We start from the raw sequence: 23,924 nt of genomic DNA, 5'->3' as shown, positions 1-23,924 counted from the left end.
GTTTCTTTGAACCATCACCAGACCCCACTGTTTTTTTATCTCATGCCTCTACCATGAATCGTGGGAAATTCTTTTATCTTTTACAATTTTTGGTGCTCTGAGGTATCTTCGAAAGCTGGCTCCAGAGTGCTCCTATATAGGAAGCAAACAACCTTGGGCCCTCAGAGGCTCCAGAATATTCTGGCCAGCTCCTGTCTGAGAGCAGGAAGTGAGAGTTGCTCTAACGCTAATTAAATATACAGCATTTTTAAAAGATGCCAATTTCTTTCCACTTGTTAGTTTTCATTTTCTTCTTTGAACCTGAGTCAACTACTCCAAGAAAGAATGATCAAGCACCACAGTTAGTCAAAGGGTGGACCCAGACCCACAACCTCAAACAACTCCTCAAATTCTGAGGGGAAGTAGGTCAGCAGATAAGCGGGAGTCCTGTGGGATATCATCAAAGAAGAATTACAGGTAAGCACATTTTCCTTATTTAAAGCAGTGGTTCTCAACCTTTCCAGACTACTGTAGTCCTTTCAAGAGTCTGATTTGTCTTGCATACCCAAAGTTTCACCTCACTTAAAAACTACTTGCTTACAAAATCAGACATAAAATAACAAATGTCACAGCACACTATTACTGAAAAATTACTTACTTTCTCATTTTTACCATATAATTATAAAATACATTGATTGGAATATAAATATTATACTTACATTTCAATATGACACTTGAGCCTGTTTTTTACTTGTGAGCCTTGTCTGAAGCCTGAGTCCCAGGTGACAGGGCTGTAGCATGTAACTTAGCTTTGTGGGGCCTCTTGTGGCATGGTGCTCTCCTGGGTAATTGCCCTGCTTGCCACTTCCAATGCCAGCCCTGCACCTGTGATCTCTGGAAACCCATCCCATGACCCCACTGGGGGCTGCAACCCCCAGGTTGAGAAACACTGATCTAGATGAGCTGAGTACCCTCTGAAGACCTCTTCATACCCCCCAGGGGTACACATACACCTGGTTGAGAACCAATGCTTTAGAGAGAGCACACAGAGTCCCAGTCCTGGACAACAAATAGCTTGAAGGATGTGTTAAGATATATTTAAGAAAGAGAGACCACTGCACAATCTGACAATTGCATGCCGTTATATACGTGGTTTTACAAGCCACCCATTTTGAACATTAGCTATTCAAAACTAAGACATCTTGAAGTAACAAACTCCAACTGGTAGGGGATTTGGTTCCTTTCAAATCTGGAAGACTTCTGTATTGAGCTGCTGATAAAGAATTCATAGTAGAAACTGAAGCCAAGATACTATGCCCTATAAAAGATTCAGCAAGAATCATACAGTAGTCTCTCTCATGCTTACACAGCATGGATCCACAAATGGTCAGATTCAGCTTTGCCTGGGATGATATAAGCATTGATCAGACCCCCTTGATTGGCAACAGATTTACCTAGGTGTAGCTGGTTGAGGTAAATCCTAGGCTCCCTGTCTCACTGTAAAAACCACAATCTTCTTAGGCCTACTTTATACTAGAAAAGGTTTGCTAGTATACCTATACCTGCAAACCCTCCTAGGGTAGACACAGATTACTTCATCAAAAGAGCGTTTTGTTTTTTTTAGTTGGTATCAGCTCCCCAAATAAATAAGCAATATGGACAAAGCACTTTTTTGCCAGTATAAGCTGCATCTACACTTGGCTTTTTGCCAGTATAGAAATGCAATTTAAAAACAAAAAATCAAAACCCACCCAACATTGCTGCTATACTGGCAAGAGCTTCTAGGATATACTTAGGCCATGGCTACACTTGCAAATTTGCAGCGCTGCAGCAGGGTGTGAAAACACACCCTCTCCAGCGCTGCAAACTGCGGCGCTGCAAAGCACTAGTGTGGTCAAAGCCCCAGCGTGGCTCCCAGCGCTGTACGTTATTCCCCACAGGGAGGTGGAGTACGGACAGCGCTGGGAGAGCTCTTTCCCAGCGCTGGCGCTTTGACTACACTTAGCGCTTCGCAGCGCTTTGAAGTGCAAGTGTAGCCATAGCCTGAGAGTAAGGCTGTCTCTACACTACACACCTTTTAGCGACAGGGCTGTGCCACTACAGCCGTGCTGCTAAAAGGCATGCAGTGTAGCCACCATTTATCTGCACGAGAGCTCTCCCACTGACAAAAAACTTCCACCCCCAACGAGCGGCGGTAGCTTTATCAGCAGGAACACTCGTCTGCTGACAAAGTGCTGTTCCCACCGGTGCTTTTCATTGGCAAAACTTTTGTCATGGGGGGGGTGTTTTTTCACACCCCTGAACGACGAAAGTTTTCTTGTTCAATTTCCAGTGTAGACAAAGCCTTAGTGTTGACATGCCCTGAACAAACAATAGCTTAACTCAGCTGAGCTAAAATACCTGATATTCGCACCCTTTTTCTCTCATCACAATGAGTCATAATATCTTAAGAACTAGGGGAGTTTCCCCACATGACTCATTCTACGTGTACTGCATTTTTAATGTAACAAATTTAATTCTTCCATTTTTTTCCCTTTGCATTAAACACACACCTGCCACATTTTGCTTAATGTTAGCTTTTAAATAGTTCTAGTTATGCTTTGAAATGCACTCACTGAGCCCTGGTCTACACTAAAACTTATATAGGTATATCTATGTCACTCAAAGGCATGAAAGACCTCCCATTGACACAGCTACTGCCTTCTGGGGAGGAGTACCTACACCGACAGGAGAAGCTCTCCCGGCAGCCTAAGTAGCATCTTCACTAAGTGCTGTAGTGGCACTGCTGTAAGTATAGACAAGCCCTGAGATGAATGAAATACAGAATGGGTAAGTTCTCACTTTTGCTGCTGCTGGTCTGGCTGAAGGTATTCAACAATACTTGGTTTAATGGAAAAAGAATATCAATTTACATTATGAAGGTTGTATCTTGGCAACATAAGTTATACTTTTGTATCGTGAAAGCTTAGAATATGACAAAAATTTAAGTTACCTAGAGTCTGATTTTCAAAAGTGCCGAGCACGCAACATTCCATATGAAGTCAATGAGAGATGTGGATGCTCAGCATCTCTGAAGATCAGGCCCTTAGAGAACTTTTTATGTATTTATTGTTTTTGCACTCATACTTTTTCTTATCTATGATATCAGACAGCATTTTTGCGTCTCACCTGCTTAAACTGGGAGACTACTGTGATATCACAAAAGGGCATGACTAGTAGGTCCTACTAAAATAATTTAGCTTTTGTTTACGTGTGTTTTTCAAACCACTTTAAATTATTTCCCTTCACAAATCATTTACACTCCTCACTGAGGACTATATTCTTGCCAACTTTCACTATTAATCTGTTTTTCCAATGGACTTGTTAGGCAAGCTAACATGCAGAAATAGATATGCCTGCCTCTCTCAGATGATTTGGGGGGGGAGGGGGGACCAAACCAAACCAAGAAAAAACAAAACAAAAAAAAAACCCACTTGTGAACAGAGATTAACATGAAAATTTCCAATGCTTTAAGATGAATGTTTCAGAAAGTATCTGTATGAAAAAAAATTTTAAGAAAACATTTCAATTCATATTTGGATATTTTTAAACTCTGTCTGCGGGCTTAAACTATTGGCCTTTAAAATGGGAAAAGCTGATCTCCCAGAATTATGCTGGTAGGTCTTCTCAGAGCAGAGAAGTTCTAGTAACTGGATTTCATGAGTAGTGTTGGCTATAGCATATTTGATAGAGCATACATTGACTCGAGAGTATAACATCAGGGAATATATATGGGCTGCCATAATTATGCTGGCCTAGCTTTAAACTGTTTGGAAGGGGTTACAGTTCATGAGACACTGTCTTATTAACCAATCATATAATAAAAATCTAAGATCTATAGCAATTTTTAGTTGTACTTCATTTATGAATTTTGTAGCTTTCCAACCCTCCAGGAAATTGCATTGTTTACTGCCCGTAGTACATGCTATCCATTAGTTATTTCAAACATCTCAATGCTTCCTCATTATCACACAACACTAAAAGTCAATAGTAATCCAGAATAAATACTATAAAATTTTAACTAGAGCTAAAATAATGTTTCTGATTTGTTGAGCAGGTTTTGGAAGTACTGCCTTCCTCTTCACATCAGCTATCTGATTCTCCTTATTTTCATAAGAAATCCCAGCAGTTTGAAAAAACCACAGAGTTACATTTTTCATCCAAAGATGAAGATGCATTCAACTGAGATTACTCCAGGGCCCTGTGTAGTCTGAAAATCTGAAGCCTCAGAAATTGACCCACCACCCTTCTCCCCTTACCACATAATTGTGCTCCAGAATCACAACTTTAATTTTTTTTAAATTTTCTAACCTTCATGACTATGAAGAAAAGCTTGAAAATTTGAATAAAGTATAAACCTAGGCAGTGTTACCAGGTCTCCAGACAGGCCAAACCAACAGTTAAGATGTATGAACTTCCCCATTCATCTAAGGACATTAATGCCCAAACCTAGAGATAGCATGGACAGGCCATAAATTATAACTTGTAACCAAATGTGGGTGATTCTGTTCACCTCCTGGATAAAACCTGGTTATTAATGGATAACTATATACCAACCAGGTCAGCTATTTCATCCTGCCTTGGCTGATACATGGTTGTTTTCCAATAACTAGTGCAGCACACGTTTTTTTTTTTGGGGGGGGGTCATGTGGAGAAGGCACCCTCATCATACTTGTGTAACTGGTTTGGCCAGTCATCCTTTTGCATAGAGAGCTGGGTATGACATCATACTGCACTTTTGCTCTATGAGCTGCTGCTGTCACTCTGTGCATTTCCTCTGGGCTAGGGGTGTCCAACCTGAGCCTCAGAAGGAGCCAGAATTTACCAATGTACATTGCCAAAGAACCACAGTAATATGTCAGCAGACCCCCATCAGCTTCCCACCCTCCCTTATCTCCCACCCACCGGCACCACCCCCTCCCTCCCCATACCTCCTGTTCAGCTGTTTCGTGGCATGCAGGAGGCGGGGGGACGCAGGGCCTGTGGCAGAGCCAGGGGTTGAGCAGTGAGCACCCCTCAGCGCATTGGAAAGTTGGCGCCTGTAGCTCCAGCCCCAGAGTCAGTGCCTATACAAGGAGCTGCATATTAACTTCCAAAGAGCCGCATTTGGCTCTGGAGCCACAGGTTGGCCACCCTGCTCTGGGAAATGCATCTTCTGCCAAGACATTATTACTTGCACAGATTTTTAAAAAATGCACTAACGCAACATAATTAGGTAGAATCGTAGGTGCAGATTCACAAAAGCTTCGGTTTGAACATAAACTGAAGAGTGTCACATGTAACCAGTTAAAGTGATCCTGTCTCTGATTATAAAATCATGATTAAGTTTAGTGCTGACAGGACCTTAGGAAATTAGCTATTAATAATAAAATTATTGGCATGTCCTTATCTCACAATTCCTATCTTTCATCCATATTTCCAGAGGTTCCAGAAGTACAACTGCCTCCTTCCTAGCCACTAAAACCTCCAGCTTCCTTATCAACTTTTATTATTAAATTGATAAAAAGTGCACCATACTGAAAACTGAAAATAAGGCAACAGCATAAGACAAATCAAATTAAACACGAACTACTGTACTGACTGCGTTATTGATTTTCAAATGCAACTAATAAGAAATTAATGTTTTAATTTAAAAGAAGCCAGAGTTTGTAGCATGTCCCACCAGAGTGCTGCAGAATCGAGCGACTTCACACTGCAGAATTAAGGTCTGGTTTGCTATAGAACCTTACATATAGTGGAGGCGCTCCAGTCTTGTACAGAAGAGTAAGCTTAGTAAAAGTTCATTGGTCAGAAAGTCAGTCAGGTCTACTTATTAGTGCCAAATTTCAGTCAAATGACCCTGAACAACAACAACAACAAGTGTGGTGACTCTAGACTGCATATGCAAATTAGTTACAAAAACTTCTGAAAGTGAGACCAATACATAAAATTGTAACAATCCCTATTCACTTTCAATAGTCATGGAATTATCCTGGCATATATTTCCTCCTTATGACTGATATGCATCCCTCTGAGTTATTACAAAGTTCTACAAAAGACATCAATTCTTGTCATTTCAAGAACAGTTGCCAGGGAGCTATATGATCTCCTTACTCAAACCTTCTTAGTGTACAAAAGTTGGTTAAATATAAAAAAAGGGAGGTACTTAATGCAGTATGAACCCACCATTGCCTTTTGCAATACAAAGACTGTATTGTGCCAATGAAAACCATCCATTTACTTGGACACAAGAAATGTATCAGTTCAGAAAGTCAGTGATTTTAAGATTATGGGATTTAGACAATTTTTCTGTGTTCTTCTTACACCATGTTTTCAGACACAAAGAGCTCAAAAATGCAAACTGATGAGTTTGCAGCATTCAGAGAGCTATGAACTTTTAATACCAACTCTGAAACACTACTGTGACTACTTAAAATCAGTTTTTAATTACAATAACTCCTCACTTAACATCGCCCAGGTTAATGTTGTTTCGTTATTAGATTGCTGACCTATTACGGAACATACTCCTTTAAAGTCCTGCAATGTTCCTTTATAATGTTGTTTGGCTCCCACAGCTTGGTGCTCCTGCCAGGGACTGGGTTGGGGTACGGGGGCTTGCCCGGTTCCGCCCACCCAGCAAGCCGCCGCGCCCCAACCCCCGCTCCCCAGCAGAAGCACCGGGCAGGCAGAACGGGGCAAGCCCCCGTGCCACAACCCCACTACGCCCCTGCCTCAACCAAGCTTCACAATCATCATTAGTGAGTAGAGTATTAAATTGTTTAAAATGATTTAAAATACTGTATATGTATATAAAGTCTTGTGTGGCAAAAAAAATTTCCCTGGAACCTAACCCCTCCAAGTTACATTAATTCTTATGGGGAAATTGGATTTGCTTAACATCATTTCGCTTCAAGTTTAATTTTTCAAGAACGTAACTAAGACGTTAAGTGGAGTTACTGTATTTTATTATCAGCCATTTGACATGTAGCTAATGCACTTGAGCAGTGTAGCTAAACTCTCCTATTATACTATAATTAATAATTTGAAGGTAGGTTAAGTTAAAAAGAAACAAGGTACTCTTATTCAAGAATAGGAGTGTCTACACATGGTACTGTTCAGGGATAGGTGTTTCTGAATAACCCCCAAAAGCAGACAAGCCCTAAAATTACTCTCTAAAGAACACATTCTACAAAAATAAAGCTATAAACATAGAACTTGCTAATAAATGTTCAGATTTTTTTTTTAATTCAAAATGAGATGTTTGATACTGTTCTAACTAACTTTCAAAGAAACATCCATATAGAGCAATCAACTGAAAAGTATTGGATTTGTATGGTGGCACTTATAAGACTCTGGGGTACCAAGACATGACTTTAAAAAAAAAAACAGAATTTCATAACCAATGCTTATTCTCTGGGCTACCAGTGTTGGAGTGTGCCTAAGCCTCCAATCCAAGTTTCACAAAACAAAAGATTAAACGGAAACTGATTAAATGAAATATACCCAGTTAATCCTGGCAAATGTCCTACACCCCATGATGCACAGTAAGTTGAAAAAAACCCAAAATCACTAAGGGAAAATTCCCACCTAACACCAGACATGGCAACCAGTCAGACACTGAACACGTGAGGAAGAACCAGCCTGCCAACCACCTGAGACAGAGAATGCTTGGTGCCATCTCAGAGCACCAGCTCAACCTTTCCAGTGTCCTATTTCCAGACAAGGCCTTCTCTGTTGCTTCAGAGAAAGGAAACCAAGAAAAATCTGCAACACATTGCAGAGGAAAAATCCCGTTCTGATCCCTATACGTGACTAGCTGAAGCCTTGAAACATGAGCTTTAGGGACATAATACATAAACAGAAAGGGACTCTCTGTGCTGTCATGCCCTTCCCCCCACCATCACAAAAGAATATCTAAACAATCGTACTCGTATATTTGGCCCTGCTCGCTCTCAAAACTAAGTTAAGTTGTTTGTCCTCATCTCCCACTAGGACTGAAGGCTGTTCCAGAATCTCTGTCCTCGGAAAGTTAGAAACCTACTTTTCAGCCTGAATTTGTGGCCAATTTATACCTCTTTGTTCTTCTGCCAACATTAAGCTAAAGGACAAAAAGCTCTTCACCCTCCACCCCAATGTATTTATAGAGTAATCATATCCATTCTCAGCCCCCCCCCCCCTTTTTTTTTTGCTAGACTAAACAAACCAAGCTCTTCCAAGTTCCTCAGATAAGTCCTCCATTCCCCTAATCATCCTAATAGCTCTTCTCTGCACCTGTTCCAGTTTGAATTCATCTTTTTTGAATATGGGTGACCAGAACTGTACACAATCTTCCAGATCAGGTCTTACCAGTGCCTTGTACAATGGCATTAATACTTCTCTCCCCACATTGGAAATGCCTCACATGATACATCCTAATATCACATTTAACTTTTTCACAGCCACATCTCATTGGTGGCTCATGGTCAATCACAGGATGACAAACACACCCAGGTCTTTCCCCTCCTTCTGTGGCTTTCAAGTAATAAGCCTCCAGCTTGTAGCAGAAATTCTTATTATTAGACCCTAAGTGCAGGACCTTACCCCTGTGTTTCATTCCATTTCTGTTTCTCTGGTCTTCAAGGTCATCCAGACCTAGCTCATTCAAAGCTGAAAAAACAATTAGGAGTTGAAAAAACAGGACAGCTTAGGCAGGAGAGAATGAGATCTAACTGAAGAACATGAGGGCAGTTTTTAAAAAAGGTACAGTTACGAGCAGAATGAAGCCTTATTTTGGGTTGACTTAAAACCTCATTTTATTGACACCCTTCAATTAATGTAACCGTAAGGATAATCCCCCACTTAGGACAAAAGGAGCATGAAAACAAACAGCACTTTTTTATGAGAACTGGGGGGGGGGGAAGAGACGCACAGAGAGAGAGAGAAAGAGAAACTAAGGGTATGTCTACACAGCAAATAAAAACTAGCATCTGGCTTGTGCCAGCTGACTCAGACTTGCAAGGCCATTCTATTGCTGAGAGAGGTTTGTGTGTCGGGGTACATGCTGAAAAAAGTATTCTTGGTGCTGGGAGCAAGAGGAAACGTTCACTGCTATTTGATTCCTTCTTTGTTCAGAAAGACATTCCTTGTAAACAAACAAAATTGGACAAAGAAATACCCGGTTATCGCCAATTTCTCCTCCTAACTGGAACATCCCAGAGCCTCAAACTCTGACTAGCCACACAGGTCAAAAGAAGGCAATGTCAGTGTCAGGTGTGGGATTTAGCTTCCAAGGAGAGAGACCATGAGTAGATACACTTGTTGGACCAAGAGGGAACAAATGATAGCAGTGTTCATAGAAATGTAAGATGTCCAAATGGGTTTAAAGCAAGATCTAAAATAGATGCTGGAGACTTCTCAAAAGGAATTAAGACAAGACCTAAAAGAGCTGCTAGAGGTTTGCCAGAAAGGACCCAAAGAAGACTTGCAGGCTGAGCTGAGATCCCTACTGGAGCAGCAACTACCAGATTGGGAAACCCAGCTGCAACACACCCACGCAGGAATGGTAAAATGGATTATGAGGTGACCAACAATCTGACTAACATTGAACAAAGGTTTTTTCATGAAATAGTAGAGACAAGAGAGGCTTTGGCCAATCTGGAAATAGCTAACCAAGATGAGCTGCAGTGAAGACTTAAGACACTGAATATTTCACTCCAGGAGGAAACGAAATGGTCACAAATCACAGGAGAAGGCAGCTGACTGGATATGGAATTGAGCCAGCCAGAGGACTTGGTAAATCCAGACATTTACAGAGTTTTCTACCCCATTTAATCTACAGTGGCTAAACTATCCAGCTCAAATAATGCAAAATCTTTGAGGGAAAAGCTCCTCGAGAGGCTTATTGGCTCAATTCAACATTACAGCTCAAATGAATGATTGGGAAGAGTGAGAGAAAGGGGGGTTTCTAGCAGCCAACTTGGATGGGCCCAGCTCTGACAGTGCTGCAGAACTTACCTGCAGAAGAGAGACTGAGACCATGTCTACAGCAGCATAACTATGGCGTAGTAACTATTCTGGCATTGCCCCATACAGTAAATGCAATCGACTACAATGGAGGGAGCTTTTCTGTCGCTATAGGAACACCACCTGCCTGAACAACAGTAGCTAGGTCCACTGAAGCATATGTCTATCAACTTAACTGCACTTACACAGGGAGATAGGTTGGCATTGATACGGCACTCACAGGTGTGGATTTTTCACACTGCTGAGCACCATAGCTGTGGATTTAAATTTTAAGGGTAGACCAGGCCTGAGTTATCCAGACCTGGTACAAACCCTTGATATATGGTTTGGAACTAGCCATATATCTGAGCTGGCCACAGCACACAAGAGAGAGGAGAGTGAAAGAAACAACCCGGCCTAAAGAGGCACAGAACCTTATGTTCCTGTCATACTTGAACACCAGTAAGGCCTTCCGATGGACCACTTTATAGATATTCAGCTGGACTCGCAGATTAAAATCAGAGAAAGGAAGCCAAAGACACTCCAAAGAGGCTGTTGAACTTGCCGCAGAACTTGATTCTTGCAACAGTGTACCAGAAGAGGAAGCAACCACTAGTGAGGAAAATGTAAGCTGATTGCCATGAGCTCTGTGCCTTATATGTATGATGAAAGAGGGGTTTTTAATTTGGTTCATGACCTTACTGAACAATTAGGGAAAAAAATGATAAATCTTGTTTGTAAAACATAGGAAATTGGCAATAATGCAAAGATTTAAAGGAAACAGTTCAGTTAAATGCTGATACTGTGACAAAACTGGCCACAAAAAGAACTACTGTTATAAATTTTAGGCAGGCCAAAAAAGATCATCACAAATATCTAGTGGAAGCCTCTTTCCCAGTTCAGGAAACTGGGGAAACACCAAGCTCAAAGAGAAAAGCTTGGAGGTACAACAATCAGATTCACAGTTTTACTTTAAATCTGGGCAGCTGAATAATAATGGAAGTTTGGCGACTGATTGTGTAATAGGATCTGTAAAATTCACTGGGATGATGGACACTATTCTAAGCATATCAGTTATTAAACCAGACATACTAAAAAGGCTAGGGAATCAGGGATCAATAACTGAACCACCTAATTGGTCTCAAATGGAGACAGTGATCATAGCAAGGGTACTCATCCAAAAACTGGCAAAGTTGCATTTCAAGACTGGACCTCTGGAATTCAAGCAAGAAGTCTGGGTGCCTGAAACAGTGCATAAACTAACAAATGGCTTGGATTTCATTATGGCTAACAACTGTGTAATCAATGCCAAGAAAGGTGTTTCTCAAATTCAGGGTATGGCTACACTTATGGTTTGCAGCGCTGGTCATCCAGCTGTGCAGGGCCAGCGCTGGTGTGTGGCCACACTCACAGCTACCAGCGCTGGTGTGTGGCCACATTTGCAGTATTTGCAGCGCTGTTGGGAGTGATGCATTATGGGCAGCTATCCCAGCGTTCAAGTGGCCACAACGTGCTTTTCAAAAGAGGGGGGTGGAGTGGGGTCTAGTGTGACAGGGAGCGGGGGGAAAGAGAGAGGGGATTTTTGGAGCCAACACTGTGTGTTTAGCTTCCTGCATTGAAAAATCAGAACATGTTTCTGATCCCTTAGTCTTAACTCTTAATTGCAAACAGCCTGCCTCCAACACGGACTCCCCCCTGATTCACTCACTCCCTGTGGTGTACTGTGACAGGGAGCGGGGAAGAGAGAGATTGGAAAAATCACAAAATGTTTGCGAACCCTGCATCCAACGCTGTTTCCCCTGCCTCTCATTTGATTGTTCACAGCCAGGTACAGATAGCTCCTGTTTGCTGTGATCAGTGTTTGTTTTTTTAGATAAGCAGTTCAACAGAGCTCCGATTGGCTCCGTTCTGTTTCATTCACTCTCCCTGCCTGCCTCTCATTTGATTGTTTACAGCCAGGTACAGATGATCACAGCAAACAGGAGCTCTGTTTGTTCGGAGCTCCGATCGGAGCTCGTTCACAACAAAACAAAGAGAGGCTGCATAACAAAACAAAGAGAGTAATTTATAAAAGCATTCTGGGATACACCTTATACCCTGGAGGCCAATCACAGCGCTGGTGTGTGGCCACACTTGATGACCAGCGCTGCAGCACCAGAATCCTTATTCCCCATGCTGAGCCAGGTGTACGGCCAGCGCTGCAGCCAGGGAGTTGCAGCGCTGGAAGTGCCCTGCAGGTGTGGCCACTTACTAATTGCAGCGCTGGTGGAGGCTTTCCAGCACTGCAAATCGCCAGTGTAGCTATACCCTCAGTCTGTGGAAATTCCCTGTAAAGATATGGCTCATGTGAGACAAATGATTTGCAGGCAATTGGTATGCAGTGAATGAATTATCCTTCCCCTAGGGGCAGAAACCATTTTAAGAGCTATATGCTGTGGTAGCTTTCCAGCAAGGGAAAGGTGGGGGAATAGTTGAAACCTGTTTTGAGATCCAGGATCTTGGGAGAACCTTAACTGCTGAAGTTGTTGTGGATCTGAAAGAACAACTGATTCCTGATCCTTTGTTGAATGTTTCTGACAGGCAGCAAATAGTAAAAAAGGAAATCATTTTTAGTTGAAAATGGCTCTTTTCCCATCCTATCCATGTTTCAAAACTTTCTTCATACTGGACACAGATGCTAGTGCTTACAGCTTGGGGGATGGAATTTCAGCTTGGCTGCCCAACCCCAAATCTGAGAATGTGGCTGTGAAAACTGAGGCTGGAAAACTTGTTACAGCAGTGACTCCCCTATTCAAACAGGCAGGGTCTGCCTTACCCAAACTCCACAGAAACAATAGGCATTTTTCAAGGGTTGATTGCAAAAGGGTCCCTCTCTGGTAATTGAAATAAAGTCGATCAGGGAGCAGAAATTTCCACAGGAGTCTGGTTGTGAATAAAAATAAATTTAGATTAGTGAGGTGAAACATCTTGAAGAAAGACACCGTACATATGTATACAGTTAACCCTGTACCATTTTATTTGTTAAATTATTCCTTTTCTTTTGGTTTGAAATAAGTTATTTGGTGTCAACATTTTAGGCTTAATCAGGATGATGAGCCAAATCAGAGATGGGGGGGGTTTATAAAGGGTGTGAAACCTTGTTATAGGATGAGTTTAAAATCTCATTGAGATTGACAGGTACGTTTGCACCCGTCAATTAACATAACTGTAAGGATAAGACCCCCACCCAGGACAGAAGGAGTATATGAACCCACCCAGGAGTTTTTGCTGAGCAGTTGGCATGTGCATGTGTGTTCAAACAACATACACAGAAAAAGACAGCCTGAAAGAAAGCTGAAAGGGCAGATCTGACCCTGGAAGAAAGGTTTTTGGGTCAAGGTACAGGTTGAAAAGAGTGTTCTTGGTGCTGGGAGCCAAAAAAGAAAAAGAAAAAAGTTTCCTGCTATTTGATTCTTCTATGTTCCGAGGCACAGGATTACATGCATTCTTTGTAAATAGAAGAAGACTGCAAAGAAGAACCCATCATCAATTTCTCCACCTAATTGACATCACCCCAGTGTCCCAAACATTGACGAGCCACTCAAGTCAAAAAAGAGCAACAATACTTAGGGACCTAAAGAGGCAGATATGTGCTTTAGAAAGTGCCATTAGGCACTTAAGCAGTATGTGCTTAACTCCCATTGATTTTAATGGAAGGTAGGCACCTAACCTGCATAGATACCTACTGGCTTTTTCAAAAGCACCTATCTGCAATTCTAGGCATCTAAATATCTTCAAAAATCTAGCCCACATTGATCAGACATCAACTTATTAACTACAATTAATACTTTGTTTAATAAATCCATTTTAAATGCAAAAAAGTCTTTATGCTTACTTTTTTTGTGATGTGCCCAGCACATTTAAGAGAGTATTATTTAACTAATAAAAAAATTAAAATGCTGGTTTTATACATGTTTAATTCTAATTTCCATCCAATGCAGCTTGACACAAATCCCAAGTAAAAAATTATCTAGTATGTAAGAATGTAATTTGCCATTTTATAGTATTATAATAATGTAAAAATTAAGTGCATGTTAAGCTAGATAATTGCTTAAAAGGTACATAGACCCGTGGCTATAAAAAGTAGTACTGAATTGTGTTAAAGGCTAAACGAGTTTTCTAATCAACATGTTTCTAACCAAACAATTTAGGAAAATAACTAAAAGCTGCAAACGCAAAACAAGATTAAAATCAATTATTTAAATCATTGTTTCCTGATTTAAATCAAACCACCCTGCCTGAACTTACAATCAGAAAGTAACTTGTTATTCAAAAGAGCATTACAAAGGAACAAAAGAAGGGCCCCAAGCCAAATACACCTGGTGCCTTTTTACAGATCACCTTTAAATCTTAAAAACTCAACCATGACTACATAGTTTGGCTTCCCAGAAGAGTCAGCATGAAAACTGAAGATTTAAATATAATAATGCCTTTAGAGATATTTCTACATGCCAATATTCTTACCCAGTTTACACCCCCAATCCCAAAAACAGGGAGAAGGTTGAGAATAAGGGGGAAGCAAGCGGTTTTCAATTTGTTTTCCTTATAATTTACCAGGTCTGAAAAGCATCAGTTATATTCTTTACAGAAACAGAAATTCAGTGGAAGTATTAGAGCCTTCCTTTGAAATACTTCAAGCACGCTGATGTTTAAAAAAATTGATCTATGTTCACCTTGTATTTCGCCCACTACCTCAGTCAGGACACTGCCATTATTTGACATCTCCATTGTGCGTTGGTGCATACTCTTCTTAAAACACTGTTCATTCCACCTTATGGTTAGAATGTTTTAAGAAAATCTCAACCAAGTAGTTTGATAGCTAATACATCAATATCTAGTTTTTGCCGTATTATTCAGTATCTCCTGGAAAAATTCAGAGAGTATTTGCCCATGCCTAAGGCATAGTAGTAATCTTATTACACGAGCAGTTATATATGCAATGAATGTTTATCTAGGTCATCTGTTCTATTCTTGGAAGAACTGTGATGTGATTATTCAGAAATTCCTCAAATGAAACAAAGATATTACCAAGAGATATAGTGGAACCTCAGAGCTACAAACACCTCCGGAATGGAGGTTGTTCAGAACTCTGAAATGTTCGTAATTCTGAACAAAATGTTACGGCTGTTCTTTCAAAAGTTTCCAGCTAAACATTGACTTAATGCAGCTTTGAAACTTTACTATGCAGAAGAAAAATGCTGCTTTTAACTATCTTAATTTAAATTAAACAAGCACAAGAAACAGTTTCCTTACCTTGTCAAGTCTTTTTTTTAAACCTCCCTTCATTTTTTTTTTTAGTAGTTTATGTTTAACCCAGTATTGTACTGTATTTGCCTTTTCTTTTTTTGTCTCTGCTGTAGCCCGATTGCGTACTTCCAGTTCAAATGAGGTGTAGCGTTGAGTGGTCGGTTCATAACTTGGGTGTTCGTAACTCTGAGGTTCTATTGTATCTAGAAAGAGGTCCCTGTATGACTTGGCTTCCAAATTCTAGCATCTTTTTAAAACAAAAACAATTCATGCTGAGATTTACTTATAATCTAATTAATCTGTAATACTATATATTACATCCATGTGTTTTTTCATTACACACCTATGTAAGCATCTGCTTTAGTAAGAAGCACATTCTCTGGGACTTGGAAACTAATACCAATAACAAAGGGTAATCAAGGGAGGTCAACATTTAAATCTACAGGCTTTGAAACTGTTCAAGGTATTCTGATCCAAAATGTTAGCAACTTTAAAACTGTTAAAATAATCCAGCTAAAATTGTGCTGATTTCATTTTCAGTCCTCAATTTGTTACCAAGAAATCCATCAAAACACTCTTTCATGAGACATATGAAAACATGTAGCCTTCCGTGTAAATGCTGGGTAGACCATTATACCATATAAATGTATATCTCCTTATTAAGGAATTAGATGCCACTATGTTAAGAGACACACTGGTAAAAATTATTAAATTGACACATTAAATTGAGACTAAATCTGATAGGGGAAAATTGTAAGCGTCTGGGTTTGTTTTAAACAAACAAAGGATGGTTCATTCCTTCCCACAACAGTTCATTTACTTTTTCTATGCACTGAACATATTCAGTAGAGCTATGTAAGATATTAAATCAGGATGACCTTCCAATCGCAAACTTAGCCCAATAATACCCATAAATAAAAGCAGACTGTTACCATGCACAAAGTCAGGCATAATACTGGTTGCAATGCAAAGTATCACTACACAGTGATGACATATGGAAGCAACAACTGCAAAATAAGGATTCCTAAGAGAAAACTTAAAAGTATCAATTCATGAGCTGTAATGCCATCCAATCGTCAACTAAATATCTTTTTAATGAGTGCATGTAGCTTAGATAAAGGAGAATTCTGCTATATTATGAAACCAGGACAAACTACCAGTGAAAACAGAACTATAAACCTTATTTTTCATCCTTTAATGAGCGCGCATTCAGTGTGAGCTATAGAATACAATATTTAACTTTTGCTCTCTGGAATGTCAATTACAATCCATATATCACTCATAACCCATTGATAAAACAGATCCAAAAACATTTATAAAACTCACAGCCAATGTTGTTAGCAGTGTTTTAGCTGTGTTGGTCACAGGATATGAGAGACACAAGGTGGGTGTGTACTATCTTTTATTGGACCAACTTGTGTTGGGGGAAACAGACAAGATTTTGAGCTCCATAGAGCTCTACTTTCAGGTCTGGGAAAGGTAATCAGAGTGTGACAGATAAATTGAAGGTGGAACAGATTATTAAGCATAAGGAGTAAACATGCTGCAAGAAATCATTCAAAATGAAGCAGGCAATTAACACCTCTACAATCATAAGACAAAGGAGAGTTAGTGGGTTTCAGACTGCTATAATGAGACATAAAACCAGTGTCTCTATTGAATCCATAATTTTTGGTGTCTAACAGAGTTATAAATTTAAGTTTCCAAGCTTGTCTTTTGAAGGGGCTGTGCAGCTTTCCTTTGAGGATGAGGACAGAGGTCAGATACAGAGTGATCATTTTGTGAAAAGTGTTCACCCACTGGTAATAGGGTGTTTTTGGTTTTTTATAATTTTTCTGTGAGAGTTCACTGAAGAGCATAGGGATCGATTGACTAGCTTCACACACCCAGCTGGTGTTCGGGCCTTTGATTCACTGGTCAATGTACATCATGTGTTGTTACAGGCATGTGCAGGATCCATGGATCTTGAAAGGTATGTTGTGGGGGGTAATCATCATAGTAGTAGTGGTGAAGTGGGCTGCAGGTTTTGCATCTATTGTTATGACAGCCCTACAGTCTGCAATGCGGCACCATGTAGACAAGCCCTAAGAGTGTCTTTTTCTGGTTTATCTTTGGTAAATTAGAAGACATCCTTAGTCCAGAATAAGAACATCCATATGGGGAGTTATTCCAGAATAACCCTACTTTATTCTGGAATAACTTTAATACACAGCCAAGCCCAAGTGGGGGAAGGAAGAGAAGAGGGGACCATTGCCAGACCAGAAGACCGGGTAAGAGTAAAATGGCCAGAGGGACCTGGATTGACCAAACCACCAAAGGCTCTCAGAAATGAGGAGGACTCTGAGGGAGGGAATGGCATATAGATATTCGTATAGTCTAAGGCCAGAAGAGACTAATGTGATAATCTAGTTTTACTTCCTACATCACACACACCATTGGAGTTTCCTGAATTAATTCCTATTTGAACTAATGCATATCTTTTAGAAAGACCTCCAATCTAGATTTAAACATTGCCAGTAACGGAGAACTTTTAGATAATGTTTTCACCTCTTAGTTCAGAGAGCCGAGAAGCCTTAATAAAGTTGTTCCAATGATTAATTACCCTTACTGTTTAAAATGTACACCTAATTTCCAGTATGGTTTTGTTTAGCTTCAGTATGAAGCCATTGGATCATTTTATATGTTTATCTGCTAGACTGCAAAGCCTGTTATCAAATATTTGTTCCTCATGTAGGTACTTATAGATGGTAATCAAGGTCACCCCTTAACCTTCTCTTTGTTAGTCAAAATAGATTGAGCTCCTTGGATCTATCGCTGTAAAGCATGTATTCCATCCTTCAATCATTTTTGTGACTCTTCTCTGAACCTTCTCCAATCTATAGTCTTCTTGAACATAGAACTGGACAGTGTTCCAGCAGTGGTTGACTCAGTGTCAAACACAGAGGTAATATACCACCCAACTCCTCAAGAGTTCCCCCTTTATGCATAGATCTACATATTTTGTGTGCTATCAAAGGCTGCATCTACATTGCACACTTCTTTCGGGGGCATGCCCTCCTAGCATGGTTATAAAGAGCAGTGCAGACTGTGAGGCAAGGCTTAGATGAGCAAAGACTCATCTGAAGGGTGACATGATTTTTTACTCGCCTAAGCCATGCTACCCCAGTTACACTGCCTCCCCACTGCTGGAGCTCTTCCACACCACAGGGAATGACTGACAGTGGAAAAAAGGCTCAGGGAATGGGGAGGCAGTTGGGAAAGGCCTCCCCCCGCCAGAGCCTTTTCTTACTGCAATAAAATGTTCCAGCAGTGAGGAGCTGCTGAAGCCTTTTCCAACTGACTAATAATATAATATATGGAGATATACATATCTTGTAGAACTGGAAGGGACCCTGAAAGGTCATTGAGTCCAGCCCCCTGCCTTGACTAGCAGGACCAAATACTGATTTTGCCCCAGATCCCTAAGTGGCCCCCTCAAGGATTGAGCTCACAACCCTGGGTTTAGCAGGCCAATGCTCAAACCACTGAGCTATCCCTCCCCCCCAGAGCCTTGCACTGATACATGGAGCTACACACAGTAGTGTGAAGACAGTATTCTTTTTGCTGTAATGTGTAGCTACAGTATACTACATGCCGCTGCCACAGGTGTGTAGTATAGACGTAGCCAAAAAGTGAAGAGTGTGTATGTTAAGTTCTGGTACAAAGCCTATATTCCTTATTTTATCTGTCAAAAGTCTATTAAGGATTAAACCACAATGGTGGAGTTCTGGTGAGATTATGCATAAACAAATGAGGGCTGAAGCACTGGTTCCAAAATCTAGGCAGCTAGACTGCAGAGTCTCCACTGCCAAGACAGGTTATCAGACCTGTAACATGCGCCTGAGTATCCCAGAACTAAGAATAGTCATCAGTCACTACCCAGACCCAGGGAGCTTAGCAGCACACAGGACTCAGCAGTTGGATCCCTCACAACAGGCTGGTATTTGTTTAGAGGGAATGGAACTAGGCCAGGTTGTGACAGACATCTTACTTTTTTATTCCCCCTTTACATGGGAGTGCTTCATAATAGATAAGCAGCAGTTCAAACACACAAGTATTGCTACCAGGTAGCCACAATTCTCAATTTAGGACTACAGTGGCCCACTGCTAAAAACCTAGAGGACCATACTGACAAAGGCTAACATGGCTCAAGGAACTCTCCACCTAGCCTGAATGAAGACAGACCTCTGACCAAAAGACTCCCAGGACTGGTGAGGAAACTGAGGGAGCCAAGTGTTCGTTATTTTTTCTATATATCTGTAACTCTTCTGATTTCAAAAAGAACGAGCATGTGTGTATAAATAGTTCCTTTGCAAAAACCTGTGTGTTCCTTATTTTAATTGTAACATGTCCCTGAAGGACACAATGATAAATCACAGAGTGACGTAAGAACAAGATGCAAGCCCACATTTAAAATGGTCATTCTGAAGTTGCTGGAACATATATATTATTTTAAATAGATGAGAGAAGTTTTGGAATTTGATGTGGAATGTTTGTTTATTCTCCATTAAATGAAATACTAGACTATTTACATCTTGCTGATATGTTACAGGTAAAACAAAAGAGCACTGAAGTGGTCTCAATTCATTATAATAATATATGCTCTTGCCATAAGAGAGTTTATTGGTATTCCTACATCTCTGATCATCCTAAATTCCTAAGCATTTCATTTCTTAACACTTTCTACATATACATCAGCGCTGCTCTTTAACTCAGAAGAGATTACTTCCAAGTAACTCTCCCTGATTTTCTGTTCACTAGTGCTAAATGTGCTATTTTTGCAGTGCTTCTAGTGCCTACTGGCCTGCAGAGAATGCTGTTTATGAACTATATTCATGAAAATAAATGGGGCTTTACCTCATAAATAACAGGGACTGCTTTAGTGCTCTTTAGCCAAAAATATCACCCTGAGGTACAGCAAACAAAAACAGACTGGACTGTTGGCTCCTTAGACAACCACATTACACAAAAAGTTTGAGGATTCCTTGAAACCTAAAAAAAAAAAAAATAGTAGGATCATTGGAAAGTATGATCTAGTCTTTAGGGTGCTAGCCTGGGACTCAGGAAACCTGGGTTCAAGTCCCTACTCACCCACAAATTTTCTGTGTGACCTTGGGCAAGTCAGTGTGCCTCAGTTCTCCATCTGAAAACTGGGGATAATAGTACCTCACAGGGATGTTCAAATTTATTAGTGATATGGCATGCTCAGTACTAGAGCAAATATATAAGATAGAAACAGAGTTCTGAGGGACTGAAGGCTCAGGATATTGGTAATAAGAACACTGAACACTAACCATTTTAGATCATGTATTCAAATCTAGCCCAGTTTAGTAGTAACCAAAAGTCATTGCTGTCTGATGGCCTATGCAAAGTGAGTTGGCAGTCTCAGTCCTATTGTTAAAGTAAACTGTTTCCACAATATAATTGTTGTTGACTGGCATTCCACTTGCCCAGAAGAGAAGCTAACACCCAAACGGACATCAGCGCTAAACTATACTCAGGCCTAATAATGCTCTCTCTAAGGCCTGGTCTACACTAGGGGAGGGGGATCGATCTAAGATACGCAATTTCAGCTACGAGAATAGCGTAGTTGAAGTCGACGCATCTTAGATCGACTTAGAATCACTTACTTCACCTCCTCATGATACGGGATTGACAGCCGCCACTCCCCTGTCGACTTTGCTTCTGCCTATTGCTGAGCTGGAGTTCAGCAGGCGATGGGAGAGCGTGATCAGGGATCGATTTATCACGTCTACATTATACACGATAAATCGATCCCCGATAGATCAATCGCTACCCACCGATCCAGCAGGTAGTGTAGACGTACCCTAAGTCATGGATGAGGAAAACTGGAAGAAGTTTACAACATCCTCCCTCATCAACTGTCTTGTATCTGCCCTGAAGATTAAAAAAAACTTCAGATTACAGGTCTGGCAATTTACCATCTTTATTTTAGGGAGTGCTGGTAGCAACCTCTCTATGTAGGCTAACACTTTTAAAAGATTCTTGACCTTTTTTGTGAAGTTCTAAGCACAGGTTCCATTGTTTGAGGCTGGCCTTTCAAATTCAGCGAGGAGAAAGCCCTTGGGTTAGAGGAGTGTATTTTCTTTGTCCCAGGATATTTTGTTCAGATTTAGCCAAATTATAAACTGTTAAAAATCACCTTTTCACTTCTCTCTTGCACTGCTCAGGAAAACTGGTAGAATTAAGGTTGTACGAGCATTATAAATTCTGCATTTTCTAACTTCTGAGTCCTTGAATTTGCAACCTAGAAGGATGTTTTAACAGTTTGGGGGGTTTTTTTAAATGTGGGTTTTTTTTGTTTGTTTGTTTGGGGGGTAATTATAAGGATATTACAACTTACTTGGCAGTTTTGTACTGAAAAGTGACTGAAAATGGTATCAGTCATGTACCAAACATGCTCATTTTACAAGTAAAACAATGTTTTTTCTGTCAGCCCTACAAACTTAACCTGTTCTGCCAGACTACCCCCTCAGTCACACCTATGTAACTGATATTCATTTTGTGTAACCTTGCCATCAATGTTGCACAGATGTAAGTGATTAGAATGCTATAAACCCATGGTTTTCAACATGAGGTCCACAGACTATGTCTAAGGGGTCCACAAAAGGTTGCCGTTACCACAGAACAGTGGTTTTCAACCTGTGGTCTGCAGACCCTTGGGGGTCCACAGATTGTCTAAAATTTCCAAAGGGGTCCACACCTCCATTCAAAGTGTTTAGGGGTCCGCAAATGAAAAAAGATTGAAAAACACTGTTATAAACAATTATGTTGATGCACAAGAAGGAACAGAATCTAGCTCTCACCTATGTTGGGTCCTCAGTGCTATAAGAATAAAAAGTTTTAAAATCATATTTTGATAACTAAAAATAAGCAAGTGTGTCTCCGAATACATATAAAGAGCAAAACTGTTGAGTAAGATGCCATTTTTACAGCTACTTATCAGAAAAGAATCATACTTTAAGGATATGGGGAAAAAGAAAATATTAGGGCCCTGTCTACACAGAAAAGTTGCACTTGCTTAACTAAAACTGACTTTTAAATTGATTTAAACTAGTGCAACTTGTGTTTAGACAAGGAATCTGCCCCCGATCCTAAATTGAATTCTATGCAGGTGTAGTCCTGTGCCTGTGTAGAACACCACTGAAGTTAATGGGGCTCCACTCACATAGAACTCATGGCAAGACGAAGGCCTTAGTAACGAGTTATACATCAGATTTCAAGTGTATCTATGGAAAAACATCACCACAATACATTTGCATATATTAGTTTGTTCCTGATTATTCTTTATTAGCACTTTTTAAAAAACTTAATTTTTGTAAACTTTCCTAATGCCATGTTTCTCAAAAGATTTCAGAACTGCATCCACTTGGGGAAAATATAAATCAGAATGTTTTGCTAAATAGGAAAGTCACAATGAAGCCATGACAATCTACCATCTCAAGCACACATTTAATTTGAGGTTCATTGCACTGACTGAATGACCATAGCCTGCAGGACCTTGCACCCCCAGTGTCTCAGTGGGTAATAATTTGTAAAAAAGACTACAAACTTCACTATTCTACCTTTTCAAAACATTAATTTATTAATAGAGAATAATGATTAAGCATTGCACTTTAAAAGTTATGCTGTTTTTGAGCTATAAAAACAGGCAAAGCATACAAATGCTGATAAATTTATTTTAAAATTCCCTTTCAAACCAAGACCTTATATCAAGTTTCACCATACTGTAAATTTTAATGAGATTTATAAAAAAGGAGCTTACCATAGTAAAGCTAATAGAGAATTTCCTCTAAATACAGAAGCAAAGATTGTGATTTATAGTTAATGGGAACAATAAAGATAAGCATTTCAACATACCTACATTATCAAGCGAGGCACCATCCACAGGAAATTATGTTAAGTAATTTACTCTGAAGTTTTTTTCCCCCTTTACAATTCAATAGCAAGTTTTAAAAATCATCCTTGTAAATCAAAATCATTTAACTCTCTAGACAGTCTGTACATTAATCACACTTCGCATGGACATTTCCTTTGTAAATCTGAAGCCCCTCTTCTGAATGCAGCTGTTTGAGAATACATCATAAACAGTATGTAAATGCCACTCAAACATTCTTCCCTTTCAGAATATCCACAATTTAGTGCACAGTGTTCAAAACCCAACACTTACCCTCAACTCATTTGAAAATCTGTTGCAGTCACATACTGCAGTATTAGGGTCTGATTTAGGATCCCTTGTATAATCGTAAAATTCATTGAGTATAATGCACAATAAATGCCAGAGCAGACCTTTAAAGGTGAACTGAAAGGCTTTATACTTGCCAACACCAAAGACCGAAGTTCAAAGTTCTGTTGTCTTTCAAGAGCAGATGACATCACCAATAGCTTAAGTAATGCAAGGTGCTGCACTCTGCTTGCTTTGCTGTGTGTGTTCACATGGTCATCAACTAATATAGGAAAATATACAGAATAGCGACCTCAGGTCAGACAGACAAAAGGAGGAAATGGTCAGCTATTGTTTTAAAATGTACTTGCCTACATGTATTTTGCACTGGTTTTACTACACAGAAATATGTAATATTATAAATGTTTGATACAAT

At 40.0% G+C, this 23,924-nt stretch overlaps 1 protein-coding gene across 7 annotated transcripts in view; it reads right to left on the bottom strand.

The window, feature by feature from the left end:
- Nucleotides 1-23,924, bottom strand: part of SIAH1 (siah E3 ubiquitin protein ligase 1) — a 40,040-nt gene that overhangs the window by 12,976 nt on the left and 3,140 nt on the right. Inside the window, exons 2-3 of one of the 7 annotated variants that reach the window (XM_039503758.1) lie at nt 12,794-12,900; nt 8,578-8,643 (exon numbers count right to left, since the gene is read on the bottom strand). The exons of 3 other annotated variants lie outside the window; for them this stretch is intronic. In XM_039503758.1, the coding sequence (XP_039359692.1) occupies nt 8,578-8,590 (13 nt within the window). In that variant the 5' untranslated portion in view covers nt 8,591-8,643; nt 12,794-12,900. Of the gene's footprint in view, nt 1-8,577; nt 8,644-12,793; nt 12,901-15,270; nt 15,512-20,160; nt 20,294-23,646; nt 23,772-23,924 lie in introns of those variants that run through there. 3 more of the 7 variants (XM_039503762.1, XM_039503760.1, XM_039503761.1) reach the window with 3 other exon arrangements.

The sequence above is a fragment of the Mauremys reevesii genome, linkage group 16 (genome assembly GCF_016161935.1).
Source record: "Mauremys reevesii isolate NIE-2019 linkage group 16, ASM1616193v1, whole genome shotgun sequence".
Taxonomy (NCBI): domain Eukaryota; kingdom Metazoa; phylum Chordata; order Testudines; family Geoemydidae; genus Mauremys; species Mauremys reevesii.
Note: the sequence above shows the minus strand (reverse complement) of the source record. Positions and strands in the feature narration are given on the sequence as shown.